Source organism: Carcharodon carcharias, chromosome 4 (genome assembly GCF_017639515.1).
Source record: "Carcharodon carcharias isolate sCarCar2 chromosome 4, sCarCar2.pri, whole genome shotgun sequence".
NCBI classification, from domain to species: Eukaryota; Metazoa; Chordata; class Chondrichthyes; order Lamniformes; family Lamnidae; genus Carcharodon; species Carcharodon carcharias.
The window spans coordinates 51,959,859-51,986,519 of NC_054470.1; the positions used below are offsets into that span (position 1 = coordinate 51,959,859).

The window sequence follows — 26,661 nt, forward strand, 5'->3', positions numbered from 1 at the left end:
ATGGGCTTAATTGCCCGCTTAACTGTCGGTGGGCATGCCCACCAAGCAAAATATCGCACGAGGGTGCAATGACATCGGGACACTTGCCTAACATAATCACGTGCTACTTCATGTCTGTTCGGTTCAATCGGTTCAGGCGCGCGCCCGCCCATGGGATGTAAAATTCTGGCCATGAAATCCAATGCGTGCAAAGTGAATTAATATTAGCAGAGACATGACCATCAACGTAAGGTGCTTTGCAAACACATTGTTTGGTTTTCATGTGTCCCAGGATCACAGAATTGTTACAGTCCAGAAGGAGGCTATTCAGCAGGTCGTGTTTGCACCAGCTCTCTGAATGAGCAATTTACCTAGTGCCATCCCCTTACCTTCTCCCCGTAACCCTGCACATTCTTCCTTTTTGGATAACAGTCTAATTCCCTTTTGAATGCCTTGATTGAATTGCCTCCACTACACTTTCAGGCAATGTATTCTAGACCCCAACCACTCGCTGCTTGAAAAAGTTTCTCCTCATGTCGCTTTTGTTTCTTTTGCTAATTAATTTAAAACTGTGCCCTCCCTTTCTCGATTCTTCTACAAGTAGGAACAGTTTCGCCCTATCTACTCTGTCCGGACCCCTCATAATTTTGAATACTGCAGTCAAATCTCCTCCTAGCCTTCCCTTCTCCCAGGAACACAGTACCAACTTCTCCAATCTATCCATTGAGGGGTTCCAATTTTTTTTCAGAAAAATAGCATGTTCCAAAATCCAGCATGGACTTGGTCCTGAAGTTGCCAATTTCAAGACACTCTACATGTCTAGTTAAAGTGTTGTTGTGAATATCTAGTTCATGGTTAATGTTAATATTTTAAAGATAATGTATAGTTCTGGGAAGATTATTGTTGTTAAGGCAGGGTAATTAAAAGTGCTGGGCTTTAGTGATTGCCAGAACACCTAAAGAAATGGCAACTCAGAAGGTTATCCATGTTTGTTCAATAGACTCAGAATAGAAAAGATAGAGCTATAAAATAGTAGGTGGGCTTACCTAGCTGGAGAAATTGTTAATGAGGGATTATTAGCTTAAAGGCAAGTTTGAGGATAGCTTAGAGCAAGCTATATTGTCATGGAGATGGGTGGAGTTCAGGAAGGCTCTCTGGTTTTATTTGTTTGTCAGGAGAAGTTTTTAGATGCAATTTGGACCTCATGTAGTTTAGAGCTCACTGAGAGAAGTTAGCCAAAACAAATGACAGTCAGATAGACCTGTGCTGTAACCTGGGTAAAACACTAACCTCATCATTGGCTGTGTGGAAGGTGGGTGACGCTTAATCTCAGTTTGAATTTTGTGAGGAGCAGAAGCTGGAAGATTGCCTACTTTGAAGCTGGTGGGAGAATCTACAGTAGGCCTCACAATATCTTGTTACAAAATAAAGGAACCAGCAGAATAGCTTGGAAGTATTGGAAAAGTAACCAGAAAAAGGGACTTCACAGTCAAGAAAGGGTAAATTAAAGTTTTAGCTCTGAGGATAACTGGAGCTGAAGAGAATTCTCCAGAGGACTATGGCATACTTGTGGGTTTTCCCCAGAGAAGTGAATAACTTTTAAAATTGATGGGTCTCATGAGAGAATTCTTGGAGGAATTAAGAAGTAAACCTGAGTGCATAACATGTGTAGTGATAAACTATTTTATTAAGATAGTAGCACTTGTTTTATTTAATTTTTTTATATACAATAAAGTATGTTTTTTTTTAAAGTTACATCTTGTGGCATAGTTCTATTGGCACTCAGATTTTGTTTAAAATGCTAACAGTCCCTAACCAGATCATAACAGTACACAAGACATGATGGTCAACATCTTGTTTTGAGAACTGATAGCAAGTATTATAATCATCTAGTTCATGGTTCATATTCATATTTTAGAGATAAGTTTTAGTTTTGGGAAAATTAATTTTTTTAAGGATAAGGTAATTAAAATGCTGGACTTTACAAATTACCAGAACACCTCAAATAATGGCAGTTCAAAATGGAGGTATGGAGGATGAGAGCCATACAATCAGCAGGCAGCCTTCATTTGGCTGGGCAACTGCAAATAATAAGTCTGAGAAAAATTATTCAGATAGATCCCAGAATCAGAAGGTTTGATTTTTAAGCTAAAAGTTAATTAATCTAAAAACCTATCAGACATCTCAACTAACGTCTGTTGCCATGGAGATGAGTAATTTAGGGTTGAGCCTTGATTGAAATTCTGGGAAGTTGTCTGAGGGATTTTGCCAGAGGTCTTTGGGATGGGAGTTAAAGCGGGTATAAGCCCTGAATTCCACAGGTAGAACAAGAAAGAATCTGCTAAGAGATGAAAAATAGCTGTAGAGCTGAAGCAAAAGGGCTATCAGATATCGGGGTATTTCTGAAGTGGAGACATTAAGCAAGAATGAAGCCCACGCTTGAGAAGTCCACAATCGTGTGGTCCTTAAGAAATATTGGAGGATTACTTAGCCAAATGCTAATGGAAGGGCCCCCATTAAATTTCATACCTTGGAGAATAGTTGGGACACAGAGGGGAAATTGAAGTGAATTCTTGAGAGTTGTGGCACTTTGGTTTGCTCCCAGGAAGTGAAGGAACCTTCAAGAGCTTGCTAAGTAGCCAAAGACTTTTTGGGGCAAAAGTCAGAAGGAAAAAGGGTAGGTTCAGTTGAGAATTTTAGTCTAAAGTATATGCGATTATGTTTTATTATGCTTTTTGATATAAAGTATACATTTTCACCCAAGATAGTGTTTATTAGTAGTGGGTTGCTTTACTTGTTTGTTGTGTAGTAAAATTCATTTGTTTTAAATAGTAGAATATTGTGACATAATTTCTTTCAGTTGATTACTGGGTATTTGAATTTCTCTTTAAACATTAACAGTTTCTATGGGGATCTTAACACAAGTCATAAGTATGTGTATTTGTAGCCACTTGAAGCTAGTACCTCTGTTTTTGATGCATGGGCTGTTGTCTCATAGCCATGTACTGCATGTCCTCCTGTAAGCGATTTAATGGGGAATCTGGTTTAATCCGGATGCCGTAGTAGTGATATTTAGAGTTTCCCCTAAGAAAAAACATGTTTCAAATCAAATTAATTGAATCACTGCAATAATATCCAGAAAACAGGAAGAAAGCTGGTAAATAACTCACCTTGTGCCTAGTCGCCTGGTGCGAAGACCCATAAAAATGGAGCGGATGAGTTTCCCAAAAGAAGCTGCATTCACTGGATCAAGCTTCTGTTCCTGACAGTGCCGCAGATAGTGGTTGTACAGAGTACTTCTAGGAAGGCTGACACCTTCTGCTGTCTCATAGTTGTCCAACAGCCACTGAAGCTAAAAAGAAACATATAAATAGTATTGAAGGACTACTTTTCCAGTTATGTATAAATTTAAAGTACAATTTGAATATAACTGCCATAACTGTGGAGCTGTGAGGCAGGGGTATTGGGGAGCGAAGCAGGGGAGAGGTGGGGGGAGAGCTGGTTTGGAAGCCAGTGGAAGCATTCTCAGCATGCAGGTAATTACAAAAGCTGAGACTTCAGAGGGTGTTAAAATCACTCTGACCAGCAGGAGCAATGATGTGGAGAGGGGTTTGTGCAGCAATCCCAACATTGTCTGCTCTAACCTGAAATCAGACACAGGAAGGTTGCCTGCCTATGAGGAGTGGAGGGTCAATTTTATATGATCAAGCCCTATTTAGATAATGCACGCCATTTTAAATCAGAACAAGTAAATGTTGGTGCCAGGCGGCATCCAGGCCACAGGACACCCAGATAGGTATTTTTTTCTGTCTTTTAAAAAGTTCCCCTGCTCGTCCCACAAAAGATATTTTGGACCTGCTGTTATGAAGTAGCAGATGACTTGTGCCAGACGGATCAAATCCACGAGGGAAACTTGATCATCCAGTCACAGCTGTTTTGCAATTTGTATTTTATTTCAAAATGCATGCCCTGAATCCAGAAGTAATAAGACTACCACAACTTGAGAGGTTTTCAGAAAACTAAGTTAAGCATTTATTAACAAAAGAAAATAATTCAAGCACATGCAAAAGTCTACAAATCACTACAATAATAACTCCTAAAACTCCTAATTAACCTGGCTCCATAAAGGTAACAGTAAAAACAAGAAAGATTTAAACAGACCCAGACAAAGCAACACAATACCCTGGATAGGAGAATTCAAAGTTAATTTCCTCAGCTTTGGTTCTTGTAGCCAGCAACTTGATGCCCAGAGGCTGGAGGCTTTTCACACTTGTGTTAGATCTTAGAATTCCTTCTCTTCTTACACATAGCCTTACCTACTTTATACATTTTTCCTCTTTTAACACAAATTCCATTGTTCCGAAATGTCATTGGAACTGTACCTTTCTCATTTTTCCTTCAACAGCACCTTCCAAACCCTCGACCACTACCATCTAGAAGGACAAGGGCAGCAGATTGATGGGAACACCACCACCTGGAAGTTCCCCTCCAAGTCACTCACTATCCTGACTTGGAAATATATTGCCGTTCCTTCACTGTCTCTGGGTCAAAGTCCTGGAACTCCCTTCCAAACAGCACTGTGGGTGTACCTACAGCACATGGACTGCAGCGGTTTAAGAAGTTAGCTCACCATCAACTTCGCAAGGGCAACAAAGGATGGGCAATAAATGCTGGCCCAGCCAGCGAAGCCCACGTCCCATGAATGAATTAAAAAAAATGTATATAATTCTTTCCATTGTGCTCATATTATCAGTAACCTTTGGGAAAAATAAACACACTGTTTGGCTTAGCTTCTTCTAGCTAGGTGTAACATCTTACCATCTCTTTGAAAGTCAAACTACCCTGGTTTATCTAAAAATGCAAATTTTCCTTACACTTCACATTCTAATACTTCAGCCACGTTAACGTATTTAACATTTCAAACCCAGCTGCTGTTGATGACTGAAAGCCTCCAGACCAGCTGTCTCCAATTCAATTTAATCACACACACACATACACACAGAAAAACTATCTAAACCCCACTATTAACCTACTTTTACAATAATATCATGAAAATTATTATATTTTTATGACAGCTGCCTTGCTGTGGGCTTGCCAATTGCAAATTTCATCCATCCTACCTCCCCAATTCCTCACTTACCTTGCTGGGGACCATTTCTGTCACTGGGACCATTCTGGTGATAGCTTGATCCTCCTGTGAGTTTTTATTCCTATGTGCTGTAATTAAAATCGTCTATACCAGTTTCAGGTGAGGGTTAGTGGCAACGTATTCAAATAAGGCCCAAGAGTTAAAATCTCTCCGGCCTCGCACTTTGGCGGCCGATAAATCCCCACCCACTTCATCTCCTGCACAGTTGATTTCCACCATGAATTAAAATTGAAGCTTTAGAGAATTTATTTTTTATAAGCGTATACTGCCCTCTTTAATCTACATAGATCGAGATTGCAATTACTGACATTGTCAAATTTTAAGAACAGAGACTTAACACACTAATTGAATAAAACAAATTCAACGTATACCCTATTTAGTCAGAGTTGCACATTTTTTTGTTTGTATATGCCATTTTCAGGAAATATGTTAATATTGTAAAAACAAGTAGTATGCAATTTTCTTTGAAGTAAGTATTATACAGCATTCCTCAGCTACATCTAAGCTATGTCAGTGCCAGCAGATTGACTGAATTATTCTTAAAGAATAGCATGATACAGCACAGCAGGAATTCATTCAGCCCATCGTGCCTGTGCTGAAACTTTGAAAGAACTATCCCAATTAGCCTTACTCAAATTTCTGAGCTCATTCATCATTTCCAATGATCTCCTCTTAATGCTTCTGGGAAAATAAGTTTCTATATTGTTATTGGAATCTAATTATTGATTAATACTATCTAGAGAGGCATTTTACAGAAACAGATTGCCTACAAAATTTCTGTAAAAATAAATAGGTTTATCAATTTCTATTTCAAAATTGCCATTTTTTGATGTGTCAAAGAAGATCTGAGGGGTGTAGACTAATTCTCAGGCTCGTGTCTGACTTTAGTGCAACTATTTCATTTGTTCTTTAACTCACATTTGTTTTGAAGGATCCAACAACAACAAGAGTAGAGATCAGAATAACAGACAGTTGGTACACATTTCAGAAATGCTACGTTAAGGCTCAGCTGATTTCCCATATAATAAAAGCTTAAAGTGGTTGGTCTACTGGTCTATGAGGAAGCAATGGTAAAAGGCATGCCAGGTGAAGTCAAATTTCCAATCTGATTGACGTTCTATTTGAATATCATGGAAAGAATCAGAGTCCAATCTGTCAATATCATTAAAATGATAGCAGAACATATGTTGATACATATCACAAAATAATTACATTCTTGTTATCTAAATCACCAAAATGTAAAAATAAGCCTGCACTATATAAATCCTGATTTTCTCATAAGGATTCATTGCCATTTCTCTGGAACTACATTACCTTAAAATAATTTTATCACTCTAAAAGTACCTCTGTGATATTGTCTCAGAAACTATAGTCTAATTTTCAACCCCTCCCTAGATGACTTCCATGTCTCCCAGTTCAGCTAGCCTCTTAAAATTCTTTGTATGTGTTTTTCATCACACCTATATTACTGGTCAAAGTCACAAACAATATTCTGAGACACATACAACACCATGGCTCTCTGTTACCTCTTATCCTTTCCACCACCTTTGATCATTCCATCCTCCTGTCTTTCTTCAGCACTTTATCAATTACACTTGTTCTGCCAATACCTGTTTTAACCCAAAAATGACTTTTTCCCTCTACATTCCTCCCCAGGGATCCCCTGTGGTCTCCTACTCTTTATCATCTGCATAAACATGGATAGCTTCTACATATATGATGATGATGCCCAGCTCTCCCACACTGTCTTCTACATAAATCTGACGGCAGTTGCTGCAGCTGCCAACTGCCTGCCTGACATCAAGAACTAGATAAGCCAAAATTTCTTCCAGCCTAATGTCAGCAAAACTATAACCATTTTTTTGGCTCACACGAACACCTACTTGTCACTGTTGCTTACTACATCAGCGTCCTGGCTACCATGTCTGGTTTTTAGAAAATGTGGGAAATTGGCAAACTGGCGAACTGTTTGACCCTAAGCTCACTGCCCTTCCCCACAACTGCACCATTACCAAGACAGCTTTCTTCCAAGTGTCCACTTCCACTTTCTTCAAAGTATCAGCTTGGCTCAGTGGTAGCATCCCTGCCTGAGTTAGAAAAGAAACAAAAATAAAAATTTGCATTTATACAGCACTTTTCATGACCTCAGGGCATCCCAAAGTACTTTACAGCAAACTAAGTATTTCTGAAGTGTAGTTACAGTAGTAATGTAGGAAACACAGCATCCATTTGCACACAGCAAGATCTGACAAACAGCAATGTGATAACCAGTATTAGTGATATTGGTCAATGGATAAATATTGACCAGGACATGAGGGAACACCCCTCACAATGTGGCCAATTATTTATTGATTTTGGGTTCAAGTCTAACATCAACAGCTGAACACTGTAATCTAGCTTGGTAATTCAATATAATACTGATGGAGGATTGCATTGTGAGAGTATTTAAGATTAGATGTTAAAACGAGGCCACACTTGCCTGTCCAGATGAATCTGAAAACTTACTGGGCCTTTTTGCCAGATAACAACAGGAAATTCTACCAGTGTCCTGACCAACATTCATCCCTTAGTCAATACAACCAAAACACGTTAATTCATCATTTGTTCCATGGCTGTTTGTGAGAGCTTACTGTGATCAAATTTGCTTGTTTGTCTACAAAACAATAGTGACTACTCTTCAAAAAGTAATCAATTTTCTGTTAAGCAATTTGAGATGTTTTGAAGACATCACAGGTGCTATATAAATGCTGCAGCCCATATCCTCATTTGCATTCCTATCAGCTTTGACTTCTACAGTAGTTTCCCATGCCTCATGGAATTGACTTCAAAATCCTTGTACTCATTTTCAGATTCCTCATGGATGCACTGCTCTCTAATTTTGTGACCTCCCCCTGTCTTAAGTCCTGTTAAGCAACCCTTTTTCCCTCAGGAAAGGACCATTAGTCCTTTCCACCCTCTATTCCACCATTGTTAGCTGCCTGTTTATCCATTACACTTCTGCTTTCTGGTACTTCCTTCCCTGTTCTCCTGTCTTTGTGCCTTTCTCTCCAATGTTCAAAAACTTTCTCAAATCTTCTCAATGAATCTTTGTTCTGTCACATGAACCCTCTCCATTTTGCTTTTTACCCTCACTGCTTGGGGTTTGATACATCATTCCCTTAATTATAAAGCACTTTGAAACATCTTCCTTCACACGAAGGCAGCTATAGAACTGCAAGCGGTTCTTTAGCAAGAAGCTAGTAACACTTCACAGAAGCAATAATTTCTGAAACAGAAAGTCAAAGTTACAGAAGTTGTTAAAAATTGGTCACTACAATTCAAACTAAGCTATAATTTCCCATCTTCTATGATACTTAATTAAAAATAAGAAATTAGCCTTGTCGCACACATATTGTGGGTGCTGAGGGCCTTTACAGTACCAAAATAGCATCCGAGGTACATGTGCACATTTATGAGATGAATTGTATGGCCAACATATTGGTGCAGGAGTCAGAAAGCATGCAGTAAATGTCTGTTGGAAGTATGCAGAGCAAGCAGGTTGTGACATCGATCAGCAATATTTAAACCAGATGGATTTTGATAGCTATCCACGTTTATGATACTGATTTGAGAACATTGTTGCCATTTTGGAGCTCAATGCTTCAATCAGAGCGCTCTCTTATCCCTGCACAGCTGAACATGCGTTCAGCAGCATGAATGATCCCAGCCCATACAACCCCCTCTAGCCAATGTAACAATTACTTTTAAAAGGATCACCTTCTTACAGGTAGTTTGCTGGTTGATTTCTTCTGGCTGTTGCAATGATTCTATAAGTATTTGGTGCAAACTATAGTTCTTTAAAATTGGAGAAAAATCTACAGGGAATGGTGTGGAAGGTGCTGAAGGACTTCTTGCTGACTTCAAGGTGTCTGCACAAACCAACTGCTCCCAAATATGCATGAGTAGACATTCACCTTAGAATACAGCATGACTGAACAGCATTACTGAAAGCAGGACAGGTGGCTGGAAAGAGGGGGAGAAGAGCCCTCTGCAGGAAGCCAAATTCCCCAGCTTGTTCAGGGAGCAATTTTCCTAACTGAACCTCAGGAAGGAATAACGAGTGAAAAATCTGTGCCTCAGTTAAGGGTGTCCCAGCTGAACACAAAAAGCAGGGCAAATCCAACTCAGCCAATCACCGCCCCATCAGTCTACTCTCGATCATCAGTGAAATAATGGAAGGGGTCATCAACAGTGCTATCAAGTAGCACTTGCTTAGCAAAAAGCTGCTCACTGACGCACAATTTGGGTTCCGCCAGGGTCACTCAGCTTCTAACCTCCTAGCCTTGGTTCAAGCATGGACAAAAGGGTTGAACTCCAGAGGTGAAGTGAAAGTGACTGCCCTTGACATCAACGTAGCATTTGATGGAGGGTGACATATAGGAGCCCTCGCAAAACTGGAGTCCATGGGATTCAGGACGAAAACTCTCTGCTGGTTGGAGTCGTATCTACCACAAAGGAAGACGCTTGTGGTTGTTGGAGGTCAGTCATCTCAGTTCTAGGACATCACTGCAAGAGCTCCTCAGGGCAGTGTCCTACGCCCAACAATCTTCAGCTGCTTTATCAAAGACCTGCCTTACATCATAAGCTGAGAGGTGGGGATGTTCGCTGATGATTGCGCAATGTTCAGTACAATTCGTGACTCCTCAGACATTGAAGCAGACCATGTCCAAATGCAGCAAGACCTGGACAATATCCAGGCTTGGACTGACAAGTGACAAGTAATATTTGCACCACACAAGTGCCAGACAATGACCATCTCTAACAAGAGAGAATCCAACCATCGCTCCTTGACATTCAGTGGGATTACCATCACTGAATCCCCCATTATCAACATCATGGGGGCTATCATTGACCAGAAACTGAACTGGAGTAGCCATATAACTACAGTGGCTACAAGAACAGGTCAGGAGTTAGGAATTCTGCGGTGAGTAACTCGCCTCCTGATTCCCCAAAGCCTGTCCACCATCTCCAAGGCACAAGTCAGGATTGTGATGGAATACTCTCCATTTCCCTGGATGAGTGCAGCTCCAACAACAGTCAAGAAGCTTGACACCATCCAAGACAAAGCAGCCTAGTTGAATGGCACCCCATTTACAAGCATCCACTCCTTCCACAACCGGTGCAGGGGCAGCAGTGTGTACCATCTACAAAATGCACTGCAGAAACTCACCAAGGCTCGTTAGACAGCACCTTCCAAACCCACGACCGCTACCATCTAGGAGGATAAGGGCAGCAGACACATGGGAACACCACCACCTGGGAGTTCCCCTCCAAACGATTCACCATCCTGACTTGGAAACATATCGCTGTTCCTTTACTGATGCTGGTTCAAAATCCTGGAACTCCCTCCCTAACAACACTGTTGCTGTACCTACACCACATGGAGCAGCTCAAGAAGGCAGCTCACCACCATCTTCTCAAGGACAATTAGGGATGGCTATAAATGCTGCCCTAGCCAGCGACACCCACATCCCATGAATGAATAAAAAAATCTGAAATCTGCAAATTTCTGTAGCCGCAATTACCACTTCGGAGCAGGGCAAGGATCTAATTGCCAGTGACTGTGATGATGGTTATGGCCATGAACTTTTTTGCATCTGGCTCTTTCGGGGTTGAAGGTGGAGATGATTGCAACATCTGAAAGTTCATCACCCACTCTTGAGTGAGGGAAGTCACTGAAGCTCTCTATTCAAAGAGCCAAAGGCAAATATGAGGAGTGAGCATGTGACTTTGCAAAGGTCGTTGTTTTCCCTATGGTGCACGGTGTCATTGACTGCACGCACAATAAGCTGCAGGCATTGCATACCAACTCTGCCCTTTTCTGGAATCAGAAGAGGTTTGCACTCCCTCAACTGCCAGCTGGTGTGTGACCATAGGCAGTGAATCATGCAGGTCAATGACAATGTATCCTGACAACAGGCATGGATGCCTTCACTCTGCAGCAGTCCTTTGTGCTCGCTGTAGTTAGCCACCATGGCAAACCAAAGGGATCCTACTGGACAACAAGAGCTCTTTGCTGTCAATATGGCTGTTGACTCCAGTACACAACCATGCACATAACTGCAGCATACTAGCAATGAAAGCCATTCAGCCACATGAAATGTGTGCCAGCAGACCACTGAAACAATACGTGCACTGCCTAGACTGTTCTAGAGAAGCCCTGCTGTACTCGGCAGGGGTGGTGTCAAGTTTTATGTTGATTATATAAGAATGTAGCCCTTGCCATCAGCAATATGGCAAGCAGCTGAGCAGGAGAAAGAGGTGGAAAAGGAACGAAGGAGCAACCTTGACAGCCCTTTCTCTCCATGAAGAGCTCATCTGAGTGTGATATTGGTAACCTCAATCCCGATTCCCCAGTCACCAAGATCTCCATACCATACCTTCCTTTTGGCATGGATTATCATGACATCCACTTGGGCACAATGCAAAAACAAAAGCCAACACAAAATATATATTACAAACCAAATTTATAACTCACATCATGCCATATTGCATGCGAATCACCCCTGTATATTCCCTTAATGCTTATCTTCCACGTTCCTTTGATTTTTCTAGTGCGCCCACGCTGTGCTGACACTGGCTGCAGCATGGCTGGAGGGAGGATACTGACTTTCAGCATGGGAGCCAGGAGATGGCCTTGCAGTTTGACTTCGAAAAGCTCTGGGCCTAGAAGGCCAAGCTGCCTACTGTAGCATCTCAGTATAGGCAGCAACAACCTGGGCAGGTTAGGTGACAGGCAACAGCAAGGCCACTTTGCTTTCTTGAGGGAGGGTGGCAGGTTTGTGCTCAATGGAGCCACTGCCATTCTTGTCGGGCAGCACCTCAACAATTGTAGTAATCTGCTGAACGACAGATTGCTGGACTGCTGTGACACTCTGTAAGCTGCTTTGCAGAATATAATCCACAGTCCTATTGCCAGCAGTCAAAACAGCTCACAAATGTACAAATGGATGGGTTCCAAGCTCTGTGAAAAACCCATACCAAGTTGGTGCTGGAACCCTCCAGGCTCCTTGACATTGACCACAGGCTTTCTAGCAGGCTTCCCAATGCATCATGCATTTTGTTATTGATATCTATCAACATTTTTTTTTCTGCTGCCTTCATGGATATCTTCCTGAGTCCTCTGTAGTGCAACCTGTGTGCGACCATGTCTTCTGGCATCCTGGTACCTATACAATGCTTGCAACCTGCTCTGGCTGCAGCATGCTCTTGCCTGCTGTCTCACCACATCCAGATTTCACTTCTGGTATATCCTCTAAGTTATATGCAATGTCAGTGTCTGAGTTGTTGCTGCATGTGCGAAATTCGTTGACGGTGCTGTGTCTGCATCATTACTTTCTTTTTGTTGAATCATGGCAGTCATGGATGAACAGCTGGCATTGTGTGCAACCTATGGGTGTGTGAGTGTTGTAACATTGCTAAGTGTGTGATTGTGAGGTGAAGCTAAGTATGATGTTTGATAGAGATTGTTGATAGATGAGTAATGGGAATGATGCACTGAGCAGTGTGAGAGTCAGCTGGTGGGACATGGCATTTGAAGGTGCATTCATTGAGCTTGACCATTTGTGTGAGGTCAGTGAATTTCTTGCAACACTACATCCAAGTTTTCAGGGCTAGACTATTAGCCTCTGCAGCTATCCACTCTCAATGCCTTTTTATTGTGTGTCTGGAGGCCCTCCTGTCCCGCTGTGGATACAGAACATCTCTTCTCCTTTCTATCTCCTCCACCATGACTTTTAGTGCAGTGTCCAGAAACCTTGGAGACCACTCTCTTTGCCATTCTCTCCTCATCACATGCTCTAGCCACAATGCACCTCCTCTTTAAGTGACACTGATTAACTTTAACTGGTGCTAGCCACTCACAACTTTGGTTCCCTGCTGATGCATCCAGTCAATGAGCAGCTAGATTAACACTAGCTGGATGCAGAGATTGTGAAAACGAGAGTCAGCAGGAAGCTGTAACTCTTTCGAGTACAAACCCGTTTCCATCTGTTCCTATTCAGATGAAGTTACACAGTTTCATAGTTTGCCATTGTGAGATTTGAACTCTTGATAATCTTTTAAATGAAAACCAAATCAACAAAATTGGGATAAATCAGGCACAGCTGAACTCTTGATACTCTTTTGAGTAAACCTGTTTCCATCTGTTTCAGATGAAGTTACATTGTTTCATAGTTTGCCATTGTGAGATTTGAACTCTTGATCTTAGGGTTACAAACCCAGTACCATAACCACTTGGCTATTTAGGCCAAGCTGTTACAAAGATGTAACTCTTTCGAGTACAAACACGTTTCCATCTGTTCCTATTCAGATGAAGTTACATAGTTTCATAGTTTGCCATTGTGAGATTTGAACTCTTGATAATCTTTTAAATGAAAACCAAATCAACAAAATTGGGATAAATCAGGCACAGTTGAACTCTTGATCTTGGGGTTACAAACCCAGTACCATAACCACTTGGCTATTTAGGCCAAGCATAATTTATACCACTGTGTAGTGTAACTCTTTCGAGTACAAACACGTTTCCGTCTCTTTCAGATGAACTTACATTGTTTCATAGTTTGCCATGGTGAGATTTGAACTCTTGATCTTGGGGTTACAAGCCCAGTACCATAACCACTTGGCTATTTAGGCCAAGCAGCAGGAAGCTGTAACTCTTTCGAGTACAAACCCGTTTCCATCTGTTTCAGATGAAGTTACATTGTTTCATAGTTTGCCATTGTGAGATTTGAACTCTTGATAATCTTTTAAATGAAAACCAAATCAACAAAATTGGGATAAATCAGGCACAGCCCCTAATTCAGGTCAGCTGTAAAACCAAGAACAAAGTTTAAAGGAAACTTACAAACTTTAAATCAAAATGTGATTAAAGGGGTCAACAAAACACCCCAGTCCCCGCGGTGCCCACCGAGCATGGAAGGCCTCGAGAGTGCCAGCAGACACCGCGTGCTCCTTCTCTAGGGACATCCGGCAGCGAACGTAGCCACGGAAGAGGGACAAACAATCGGGCGGGACTCCCCCGTCGATCGCCCGCTGCCTGGACCTGTTAATGGCCAACTTGGCCAGGCCCAGGAGCAGGTTCACGAGGAGGTCCTCCTCCTTCCCGACCCCCTTCCGCACCGGGTGCCCATAGATCAGGAGCGTGGGGCTGAAGTGCAAACAAAACATCAATAAAAGGTTTTTCAAATAACTAAAAAGGGAGTGCAGCCTACAACACCCTATGTATACATGGTCCACGGACTCCACAAGACCGCAAAAAGGGCACGTGTCCTGAGAGTCCGTGAACCTATGCATCCTCTTATTATAAGGGACTGCTGCATGCAACACCCTCCAACCCAGGTCCCCGATAGAAAGGGGGAGGACACCTCCGTAGAGGGCCTCCCATCGGGGGCCTCCGCCGCCGGACGGCAACAAGGCACGCCAAGGCGTGTCCGGACGACGGACAAGGGCGAGAAAATGGAAGGTGTGCAGCAGCAGTCCGTACAAAAAGCCCCTCTTTGCCGTGCCAAAAGGCACAGAGGGCATGTCCCCGAGGCGACTCATATTGCGGTGCACCAGCACCCGAGGGAGGGTTCGGGGCTTGGGGCCAATGTGGAATTCCGTCCGAACAGGGGAACGCTCAGACGGAAGACCACCGCGCACCTGGGCCACCTCAAGACCCAAAATAACGTCGGGTCCGAGCACGACCGTTCTCAGGTCTTGGATGGCATCGGCTGCGACCTGGACACTCACAGACGCGCGTCGCGCCAACTCCTGCGGGAGCATCCAGCCCAGTCCTCCGCCACCCAGCACGTCCCCGATCCTGGTCACCCCTGCGGCCACAGCCCTCCTCTCCGCCAACCACTGAAAAGGACGGAGGGGCGGATTCCTGAGCAGCGGCTCTCTGACGATAGCCGCTACTCCTGACGTGGGAGAGCTGCGTCGCGAGGCGACCACTTTCCAGACTTTGATCAGGTCCTGGTAAAAGACGGGCAACGCCTGCAAGGAGCCACCGAGGCCCAGCTGTTCTATAAACAGAAGCTGCACGTCATAATTCAGGCCGTGCACCTGACGGAAGAAATACGTCATCAGGGCACACCATCTAGGAGGAGGCTCAACGTAGAGGTATCGCTGCAGGGTCTGAAGGCGGAAAGTCGCCACCTGTGTGCGTAGGCACACTAGCGCCTGACCACCCTCCCTAAGCGGGAGACTCAGAACCTCGGCAGCGACCCAGTGCAATCTTTTGTCCCAGAAGAAGTCGACTAACAATCTCTGGATTCTTGTGACAAAGTCCGGGGGAGGGGTCAAAGTGACCAGCCGATACCACAACATGGCGGCGATCAGCTGGTTTATGACCAGAACTCGACCTCGGTAAGATAGCACTCGGAGCAGTCCTGTCCAGCGCCGCAGGCGAGCGGTGACTTTCGTCTCCAGTTCCTGCCAGTTTGCCGGCCAGGATTCCTCAGCGGGGCAGAGATGGACCCCCAGGTAGAGGAGGCTGGTCCTGCTCCAGGTGAAAGGCCTGAGCTCCTCGGGTAGGGGATCCATCTGCCACTGACCGACCAGGAGTCCAGAACATTTACCCCAGTTGATCCTGGCAGAAGAAGCGGCAGAGTAGACCTCCTGGCACTTGCGCATCCTCCGCAGGTCAGCCGGGTCACTAAACATAAGGAGCACGTCATCGGCGTAAGCCGAAAGGACCACCCCGATGCCCGGCCCGCGCAGAACCAATCCCGACAACCTCCTCCGCAAGAGGCGCAGGAAAGGCTCCACGCAAATAGAATACAACTGGCCAGACAGGGGGCAGCCCTGACGTACCCCTCTCCCAAAGCGAAGGGGCGCCGTCAGGGACCCGTTAACCTTCACTAGACACTCCGCGGCGGTGTACAGAAGTCGGATCCGGGCGACAAAATGCGTCCCGAACCCGAAAGCTCGCAGAGTTCCGAGTAAGTATTCGTGATCCACCCTGTCGAACGCCTTCTCCTGATCGAGAGACAGGAAGGCGCTCGACAGACCAGCCCTCTGGGAATGGTGGATGATGTCCCGGACCAGATGGATGTTATCATAAATGGTTCGGTCCGGGACGGTGTAGGACTGGTCAGGGTGGATCATGTGGTCCAGCACGGTGCCGAGCCGAGAAGACATGGCTCGGGCGAAGATTTTGTAGTCCGTGCTGAGGAGGGAGACCGGGCGCCAGTTTTTAAGAAGGCGGAGATCCCCCTTCTTCGGCAGCAGGGCAATCACGGCCCTGCGCCACGAAAGGGGCATCTCCCCGGTAGCAATGCTCTCCCCCAGGACCCCCGCGAAGTCGCTCCCCAAGACGTCCCAGAACGCCCTGAAGAACTCCACGGTCAGCCCGTCTAGTCCCGGGGTTTTGCCCCTAGAAAGACCGTCGAGTGCGCCGGTCAGCTCCCCCAGACTTATAGAGGAGTCGAGCTTTCCGGCGCACTCCGGGCCGACCTGCGGCAGGTCCTCCCACAAAACTCTGCAAGCTTCCTCACTGGACGGATCCGGAGAGAAAAGGGCAGTGTAGTAATCTCGGGCAATGGCCCTGATGCCCTCCGGATCCGAGACAAGTGATCCGTCGTCGGCCAGCAGCGTAAAGAGCTGCTTACGGACCCCGTGCCTTTTTTCCAGTGAGTAGAAGAAGGGAGAGCCACGGTCCATCTCCTTAAGGAAACAGATCCGCGACCTCACGAACGCGCCCCGAGACCCGACCAGTTGCAGGTCCCGCAGCGCGCCCTTCTTCTCATCGTACACCGACCGCAGGGCCGGGTCCGCGTCGGGCTGACGGAGACGTGCCTCCAGGTCGAGCACCTCCTTCTCCAACTCCTCGACCCTGAATTTGCGTCTCTTTGTTGACCCCTTCGCGTACTCTTGACAGAAAACTCGGACGTGAGCTTATAGAAAGGGGGAGGACACTTCCATAGAGGGCCTCCCATCAGGAAAGATGTAACTCTTTCAAGTACAAACACACTTCCATCTGTTTTTCAGATTAAGTTACATTGTTTCCCATTGTGAGATTTGAACTCTTGATAATCTTTTAAATGAAAACCAAATCAACAAAATTGGGAAAAATCAGGCACAGCCCCTAATTCAGGTCAGCTGTAAAACCAAGAACAAAGTTTAAAGGAAACTTACAAACTTTAAATCAAAATGTGACTAAAGGGGTCAACAAAACACCCCAGTCCCCGCGGTGCCCACCGAGCACGGAAGGCCTCGAGAGTGCCAGCAGACACCGCGTGCTCCTTCTCCAGGGACATCCGGCAGCGAACGTAGCCGCGGAAGAGGGACAAACAATCGGGCGGGACTCCCCCGTCGATCGCCCGCTGCCTGGACCTGTTAATGGCCAACTTGGCCAGGCCCAGGAGCAGGTTCACGAGGAGGTCCTCCTCCTTCCCGACCCCCTTCCGCACCGGGTGCCCATAGATCAGGAGCGTGGGGCTGAAGTGCAAACAAAACATCAATAAAAGGTTTTTCAAATAACTAAAAAGGGAGTGCAGCCTACAACACCCTATGTATACATGGTCCACGGACTCCACAAGACCGCAAAAAGGGCATGTGTCCTGAGAGTCCGTGAACCTATGCATCCTCTTATTATAAGGGACTGCTGCATGCAACACCCTCCAACCCAGGTCCCCGATAGAAAGGGGGAGGACACCTCCGTAGAGGGCCTCCCATCGAGGGCCTCCGCCGCCGGACGGCAACAAGGCACGCCAGGGCGTGTCCGGTCGACGGACAAGGGCGAGAAAATGGAAGGTGTGCAGCAGCAGTCCATACAAAAAGCCCCTCTTTGCTGTGCCAAAAGGCACAGAGGGCATGTCCCCGAGGCGGCTCATATTGCGGGGCACCAGCACCCGAGGGAGGGTTCGGGGCTTGGGGCCAATGTGGAATTCCGTCCGAACAGGGGAACGCTCAGACGGAAGACCACCGCGCACCTGGGCCACCTCAAGACCCAAAATAACGTCGGGTCCGAGCACGACCGTTCTCAGGTCTTGGATGGCATCGGCTGCGACCTGGACACTCACAGACGCGCGTCGCGCCAACTCCTGCGGGAGCATCCAGCCCAGTCCTCCGCCACCCAGCACGTCCCCGATCCTGGTCACCCCTGCGGCCACAGCCCTCCTCTCCGCCAACCACTGAAAAGGACGGAGGGGCGGATTCCTGAGCAGCGGCTCTCTGACGATAGCCGCTACTCCTGACGGGGGAGAGCTGCGTCGCGAGGCGACCACTTTCCAGACTTTGATCAGGTCCTGGTAAAAGACGGGCAACGCCTGCAAGGAGCCACCGAGGCCCAGCTGTTCTATAAACAGGAGCTGCACGTCATAATTCAGGCCGTGCACCTGACGGAAGAAATACGTCATCAGGGCACACCATCTAGGAGGAGGCTCAACGTAGAGGTATCGCTGCAGGGTCTGAAGGCGGAAAGTCGCCACCTGTGTGCGTAGGCACACTAGCGCCTGACCACCCTCCCTAAGCGGGAGACTCAGAACCTCGGCAGCGACCCAGTGCAATCTTTTGTCCCAGAAGAAGTCGACTAACAATCTCTGGATTCTTGTGACAAAGTCCGGGGGAGGGGTCAAAGTGACCAGCCGATACCACAACATGGCGGCGATCAGCTGGTTTATGACCAGAACTCGACCCCGGTAAGATAGCACTCGGAGCAGTCCTGTCCAGCGCCGCAGGCGAGCGGTGACTTTCGTCTCCAGTTCCTGCCAGTTTGCCGGCCAGGATTCCTCAGCGGGGCAGAGATGGACCCCCAGGTAGAGGAGGCTGGTCCTGCTCCAGGTGAAAGGCCTGAGCTCCTCGGGTAGGGGATCCATCTGCCACTGACCGACCAGGAGTCCAGAACACTTACCCCAGTTGATCCTGGCAGAAGAAGCGGCAGAGTAGACCTCCTGGCACTTGCGCATCCTCCGCAGGTCAGCCGGGTCACTAAACATAAGGAGCACGTCATCGGCGTAAGCCGAAAGGACCACCCCGATGCCCGGCCCGCGCAGAACCAATCCCGACAACCTCCTCCGCAAGAGGCGCAGGAAAGGCTCCACGCAAATAGAATACAACTGGCCAGACAGGGGGCAGCCCTGACGTACCCCTCTCCCAAAGCGAAGGGGCGCCGTCAGGGACCCGTTAACCTTCACTAGACACTCCGCGGCGGTGTACAGAAGTCGGATCCGGGCGACAAAATGCGTCCCGAACCCGAAAGCTCGCAGAGTTCCGAGTAAGTATTCGTGATCCACCCTGTCGAACGCCTTCTCCTGATCGAGAGACAGGAAGGCGCTCGACAGACCAGCCCTCTGGGAATGGTGGATGATGTCCCGGACCAGATGGATGTTATCATAAATGGTTCGGTCCGGGACGGTGTAGGACTGGTCAGGGTGGATCATGTGGTCCAGCACGGTGCCGAGCCGAGAAGACATGGCTCGGGCGAAGATTTTGTAGTCCGTGCTGAGGAGGGAGACCGGGCGCCAGTTTTGAAGAAGGCGGAGATCCCCCTTCTTCGGTAGCAGGGCAATCACGGCCCTGCGCCACGAAAGGGGCAAAAGATAGTGTAACTCTTTTGAGTACAAACCTGTTTCCATCTGTTTCAGATGAAGTTACATTGTTTGCCATTGTGAGATTTGAACTCTTGATCTTGGGGTTACAAACCCAGTACCATAACCACTTGGCTATTTAGGCCAAGCTTAAAAGGGCATGTGTCCTGAGAGTCCGTGAACCTATGCATCCTCTTATTATACGGGACTGCTGCATAGAAAGGGGGAGGACACTTCCATAGAGGGCCTCCCATCAGGAAAGATGTAACTCTTTCAAGTACAAACACACTTCCATCTGTTTTTCAGATTAAGTTACATTGTTTCCCATTGTGAGATTTGAACTCTTGATCTTGGGGTTACAAACCAGTACCATAACCACTTGGCTATTTAGGCCAAGCAGCAGGAAGCTGTAGTGGTGTCTGCATTGCACCAGTTGAATTGACTGGTTAATTGCACATCATGATCCCTGTGCCCATTTTCAGGGGCTATCCAAATTACTCTGTGCTTTCCTCTGCCTTGGACAAACCCAGAAATATACACCTCCTAATCCTGAAAAGGAGATTCAAACTTAGTTTTGAAACAGCAGACTGGTAAAGATCTCTTTCCCTCCCTTCCTTTCCTGTAAATTACTTCTTATTTCATGACCCTCAGATCATATTAAAAAAAATGTGGTTAATGAACATTTCTTTCACAGCTACAATAATAATTAGTTAAAATATGTTTAGAACCTTCTGCATTTCGTGTTCAAATTATCACTCTATTTACTTTCAATTTCATGCATTTCACAGGAAATAGCTAGATTTTATTTAATTTTTTAACTACTGAGCTTCTTTAATTATATTTTAAATACTGACAAAATATTAATCGTACAGGATCTACCCAAGTAGGTCCCTGTATAACACCAAAAGTGGATGCAGAATCTACGAATGTATAGGCCACAAAACAATTCTGAATTTATATTTCTCCTTAAATCTGAATAATGCAATTAGACTACATGTTTAATTGTTGGTACATTTTTTGATAATTTAAATAAATACAAAGCTAGCATGTTGTCATATTACAATTACTTACAATTCAAGACTATTAGTATAAGCATAATTTAATTGGTACCTTCTTCTACCTGAAGTGTTAAATAAGCTACATTCTTGTGACAGAAGAAATAAAGGTTAAATAGAATAAATAAACAGGAGAAACATCTCTTCCTCCACCTCCTTGCAGCTAGATGCAAGTTAATTTAATTATGAAAACATAAGGATCATCAAGAGCAACCAGAAAAGTCTTTCAGTATTTTGACTTATTTATAAATATTCTAATCTTGAAAAGTTCAAATGCCCAGGGCAGAATTTTACAGGCCCCCACTGGCAGGTTTGCAGGTCGGGGGGTGGAGTGGGGATGGGCAGGGGGCCATAAAATTCCCTGGGTGGCCTTACTGCTGACTATCTGTCTGCCCTCAATCTGCCTGTAATTTTCCGACAGGTGGATGAGGCCTCGGGTGGCCCGCCTACTCTCATCCCAATTGAGGCCACATAAGGGTTGCTTCCCGCCCACTTAATTCTGGGGCCTGCAGGAAGAGATCAGGCATGGTGAAGAAGCTGGCAGGTTACCCTGCTTGGACCTTGGATGGGAAAGGGGGAGGGTGCCTCTGCCATGGGCCCCCATTTCCCTCAGGCTTATACCCCACAACATCTGGCAACCTTGGGTGTTCCCTACCACTTGGACTTTCCAAACTGACACTTCCCCAGCAACCCTTCCCCCTCGACACCCCCCCCACACCGTGGACTCCCCTCCAGTCTCCGCCACAAGGCCACCGCACTTACCTGGTCCGGGCTTCTGGCACTTAGACTCTGTGTCTCTGCTGCATGTAGTCCCAGCAGTGGCCACATTTCCTGCTGGGGCTACGGGAGCTCTGCTGGACAATCAGATTGGCCGGCAGTTCTCTGTAGTGAGACTTCCTGGTGAGTGAGCAGCAGAAGTACCACCAGCCAATTAACACTGCAGAGGAGGGATGACGAGGAAGAGAGGAGCCAAACTAGACAGTCCCTTTCTGCCTGCGTTGTCCAAGAACCACTTATCTGACTATGTTACAAGTAAATGCAACCCCAATTCTCCAGTTACCAAGAGTCTCCCAACTTACCTTAACCCTGCCCCCAGGACTGATCACCTTAGGATCAGCTTGGCCACAATGCAAAAATAAAACCCAAAACAAAATAAACATCCCAAACCAAATTTGTAAATCAAACCATACCACAGTCCATATGTAAACTTATCATCTTTGTGCATTCTCATAATGCCTATTGTCCATGAGCTTTTGCCTGTCTTAGTTCATCTGTGCAGTTCTACTGGAGTGGCTGCAGCATGAATGGTGGAAGACTGCCGACTTTCAGTGGGGGAGATTGGAGACATGCTTGGAGATAGGCCTTGAGCAGCTCTGGGCCAATGGAAGGGCAATGGGAGAGCGCATGATGTGAACCCGAAAAAGGACAGCAGGTTTGTGCACCGTGGAACTATAACCACTCTTCCAAGGTGGCACCTCATTTATAGTCACCTGTTGGAGGGCAGAGTGTTGGACCCTTTGAACAATTTTGTGCACATCCATGATGGCAACAGTCTGAGCTTGCATGGCAACAAGCTGAGCATGAATGAGAGCAATCTGAGCTTCCACTGCTGACATCTTGTTCTGCAATAGAAGCTGAGGCATGACCATCAGATACTGTAGCATGTTGAGTCTATAAGTCTGCTAACTGAGTTGACCACCACTTCTTTGTTGGAAAGGATGAGCTCCAAGCTCTGCACAAAGCCCTGTGTAAAGTTGGTGCTGGACTCTTCCATGCTCCTTGACACTGCAGGCAGGATTACTGGCAGATAAAAGCAAAAAACTGCGGATGCTGGAAATCCAAAACAAAAAACAAAAATAAAAATACCTGGAAAAACTTAGCAGGTCTGACAGCATCTGTGGAGAGGAACACAGTTAACGTTCCAAGTCCGTATGACTCTTCAACAGAACTAAGGAAAAATAGAAGAGAGGTGAAATATAAGCTGGTTTAAGGTGGGTGTGTGACAAGTAGAGCTAGATAGAGGGCCAGTGATAGATGGAGATTGCCAAAAGATGTCATAGACACAAGACAAAGAGGTGTTGACGGTGGTGACATTAGCTAAGAAATGTGCTAATAGGTGAAATTAAGGGTAGAAAGCAGGACAAGCAAGGGACAGATAGCCCTAGTGGGGGTGGGGTGGGGGGGAAGGGATCGAAATAGGCTAAAAGGTAGAGATAAAACAACGGATGGAAATACATTTAAAAATAATGGAAATAGGTGGGCAAAGAAAAATCTATATAAATTATTGGAAAAAAGGGGGATCGGAAAGGGGGTGGGGAATGGAGGGGAGAGTTCATGATCTAAAGTTGTTGAACTCAATATTCAGTCCATGGACATGTGGGCATGAGAGCAGGGTGGAGTGTTGAAATGGCAAGCGACAGGGAGGTCTGAGTCATGACATATCCGTCCTTGGCCTGCTGCAATGTTCCAGTGAAGCTCAACTCAAACTGGAGGAACAGCACCTCATCTTCTGACTAGGCACTTTACAGCCTTCCGGACTGAATATTGCATTCAACAACTTTAGATCATGAACTCTCTCCTCCATCCCCACCCCCTTTCCGATCCCCCTTTTCTCCAATAATTTGTATAGATTTTTCTTTTCCCACCTATTTCCATTATTTTTAAATGTATTTCCATCCATTGTTTTATCTCTACCTTTTAGCTTCTTTCGATCTCTTCCCCCCCATCCACCCCCACTAGGGCTGTACCTTGCTCATCCTGCTTTCTATCCTTAATGTCACCTATTAGCACATTTCTTAGCTAATATCACCACTGTCAACACCTCTTTGTCCTTTTGTCTATGACACTTTTGGCAATCTCCACCTATCATTGGCCCTCTATCCAGCTCTACTTGTCACAACCCCCCCACCCCCCTAAACCAGCTTTTATTTCACCTCTCTTCTACTTTTCCTTAGTTCTGTTGAAGAGTGATACAGACTTGAAACATTAACTGTGTTCCTCTCCGCAGATGCTGTCAGGATTACTGGCAGGCCTGCCAATACATAAAGTATTTAGTTGTACACCCATTAGTAATCCTCTGCAGCGTCTCCAATTAATGGGCTCAACTGAGTCCTCTGCAGCAGAAATCATGTAGGACCTCACCCTCTCGAGAGCTGGCACTTGCACTACACTTTCTCTCTGTCATGGAGTAGGTCACTCTTGCCCGATGTCTCACCACATGCAGATCCTGCCTTTATTGCATCCTCTAAATTATGTGTGTTAGAGTGTCCAATCTACAGCTCCATCATCGACGACTTTCCCTCCATAATAAGGTCAGAAGTGGAGAAGGTTCACTAATGATTGCACAGTGTTAAGTCCCAGTTGTAACTTCTCAGATAATTAAGTAGTCCTGCCTGCATACAGCAAGATCTGGACAACATGTGGCAAGTAACATTTGCACCACACAAGTGCTAGGCAATGATCATTTCCAACAAGAGAAAGTTTAACCATTTCCTCCTAGCTGGTTAGCTCCCGCTGTTTCTGGTTCTATGCTATCTTGCCATGCAAGAGAGGGGAATGCGTGACTGTGAGTGTGGTGGATATGGTATTTGAAGATTGAGTCACTGACCTTGACCACTCATCTGAACTCACTGAACTTATTGTGGTACTGTATTCAGTTTCTCCAGGCTTTACTCCTGGCATTGACTGCCACAGCTATCTGGTCCCTATGCCTTCTAAGCATTTGTCTGGAAGGACTCCTTGCCCTTTGTAGATACTGCACTTATCTCCTTCTTTACACTTCTTCCAATAGGACTTTCAGTGTAGTGTCCTAGAACTTTGGAGGGTGCTCTTTTCCACGTTGTGCCATTATTCATTCTCCTTCCATGTCAGAATGACTTGTATAAAGACTTTTACCAACTGTTCCAACTTCAATGCAATACTCGGTTAAATTGTGTAGGCTTGCTTTAACTGGTACTAGCCTCATGATTTTGGGCCCCCATACTGGAGATTCCAAGACACCCTTGGAGAGTTAGCAAACCCAAAGTCAACTCAATACTTGCAGGAAATCAAGCCTGGGATTTTAGTGGCCTATGTGATTTTGTCCTGCACTTGACAGCTCACTGACAAGCATGAAGTGTTGTTGCCCACATCCCACTGAAAAGGCAGGGGGCAATTGTGCATTGCAAACCCTGTGCCATTTTGGGGGCTGTACAACTTAGCCCCTTAAGTGTCAGCAGGTACCATGGTGAAGAGCAATCCTTTCCTTACCTAATTTACAGTAGTGACTACACTTCAAAAAATGCTTCATTGGCTACAAAATGCTTTGAGATGTCTGAGGTCATGAAAAACACTACACCAAATGTAAGCTTTATCTTCTTTGTTTCTTTAAAACCTACATGTTTACTTGCAACAGAAATCACCATCCAATTTTCCTTTTCAAAATACAGGGCAGGGTATAATTCTACCATCTGACTGCCACCTTACTGAGATCAGCAAAGAGCAAAGACTGAACCTGTGACCTTCTTGGTCTTCATGGCTCAACTTCTTGTTGCCTTAACCAGCTAAACCATTGAGACAACTAAGAACAAAATAAGAACATCCAAAACATGAGCAGGGGTAGGCCACATGAAAACATATTGATATTGTACTCATTTTATTTGATTTTAATGCTACATTCACATAGATGTAGTTGTATAAGAAATACTAAAAATAGAGATGCTGAACTAACTGTGGCATTATGTTTGACACTTCCACCAGGTGGGACGTGGTGCTGGACTGCATTACCTTAAGAATATTTTTGAGTGAAGGCCAAATGGGCAGTTTGTCAATGAGCTATCAAGTGCAGAATGAAATCACACAGGCCACTAAAATCCCAGGCTTGATTTCCTGCAAGTATTGAGTTGACTGTAGGTTTGCTAACCCTCCAAGGGTGTCTTGGAATCTCCAGAAAGTAAACATTAAAATCCCCTGGATTCTCCTTCAAAGGAGAAAAATCATAGGCACAAAAGTGATTTGCATTTTTCTCACTTTTTTTAACGTTTTGTTTATTAGTTATGTGGGCACAGCAACTAGGACCATACAATTGACTTCAATACTCAGACTGGGAAGTGGAAAAAAGAATTAGCAGCAACTCTAATTCCTGCTGCAAAAATACATACTGGGTTGGATTTTGTCAGGGCAGTGGTGGCCTCAACGGTGGGCTAGAAAGCCAGGGGCAATCCAGACTTGGCTGTTTAGGGGACCTCCAGCTGCATTTCATGCCCATCCAGCAGCTAATTAGATGCTGTTAGACCTACAGTCCCTTTAAAAGACAGGAACCTGCTGTCAGGAATCTGCAATCAGAGGGAACAGTGGTCATGGGTAGAACTGCAGCCAGCTGAGAGTCACGGCGATGGATGCGCACTTGGAACAAGGTGACTGGGGTCAGAGGTCACCAGCACCATTCAGGCAGTGCCCGGCAAGTGGAGGAGGTTGGGAGAGTGGGTGATTGGGAGTGTGGTTGGTGAGGATGAGAGAGGTGTTGCCACAGGAATGGTAAAATCCAGCCTATAATGTGCATGCCAGGAAGGACATGATTGGGTTAATCTGTGATCCTTTCCACCGTATAACAATAAGTCTAACAAACTAGTCTCAAATATGGAACACAAATACTATGTGGGTGAATTAAGAGTAATCCAGTTAGGAATTCAGCTAAGATCTCTAGCTGCAAGAGTATATTTTTATGGTTTTTGCTTATCAGCTCAACCATTAGAATTGACTGAGCAACATCTTGACACATAGATATAAAAAACACACTGTACAACTTTCTTCACCAATCATTTGCATACTGTTCATTGCCCTAGCTGGTAATACACACTTGGGATGACAGCATACGGCATCTACAGACCTGTATCCAGTATCAGTCAGAGCACTTAGGAGAGAAAGGAGAAAATTAGAAGAGAAAAAA

The 26,661-nt window shown here is 45.5% G+C and overlaps 1 protein-coding gene across 1 annotated transcript in view; it reads right to left on the bottom strand.

Moving 5' to 3' along the window:
* Nucleotides 1-26,661, bottom strand: part of rfx3 (regulatory factor X, 3 (influences HLA class II expression)) — a 466,745-nt gene that overhangs the window by 100,164 nt on the left and 339,920 nt on the right. Inside the window, exons 10-12 of the mRNA XM_041185706.1 lie at nucleotides 7,141-7,215; nucleotides 3,150-3,331; nucleotides 2,944-3,063 (exon numbers count right to left, since the gene is read on the bottom strand). Of these exons, the coding sequence (XP_041041640.1) occupies nucleotides 2,944-3,063; nucleotides 3,150-3,331; nucleotides 7,141-7,215 (377 nt within the window). The remainder of the gene's footprint in view (nucleotides 1-2,943; nucleotides 3,064-3,149; nucleotides 3,332-7,140; nucleotides 7,216-26,661) is intronic.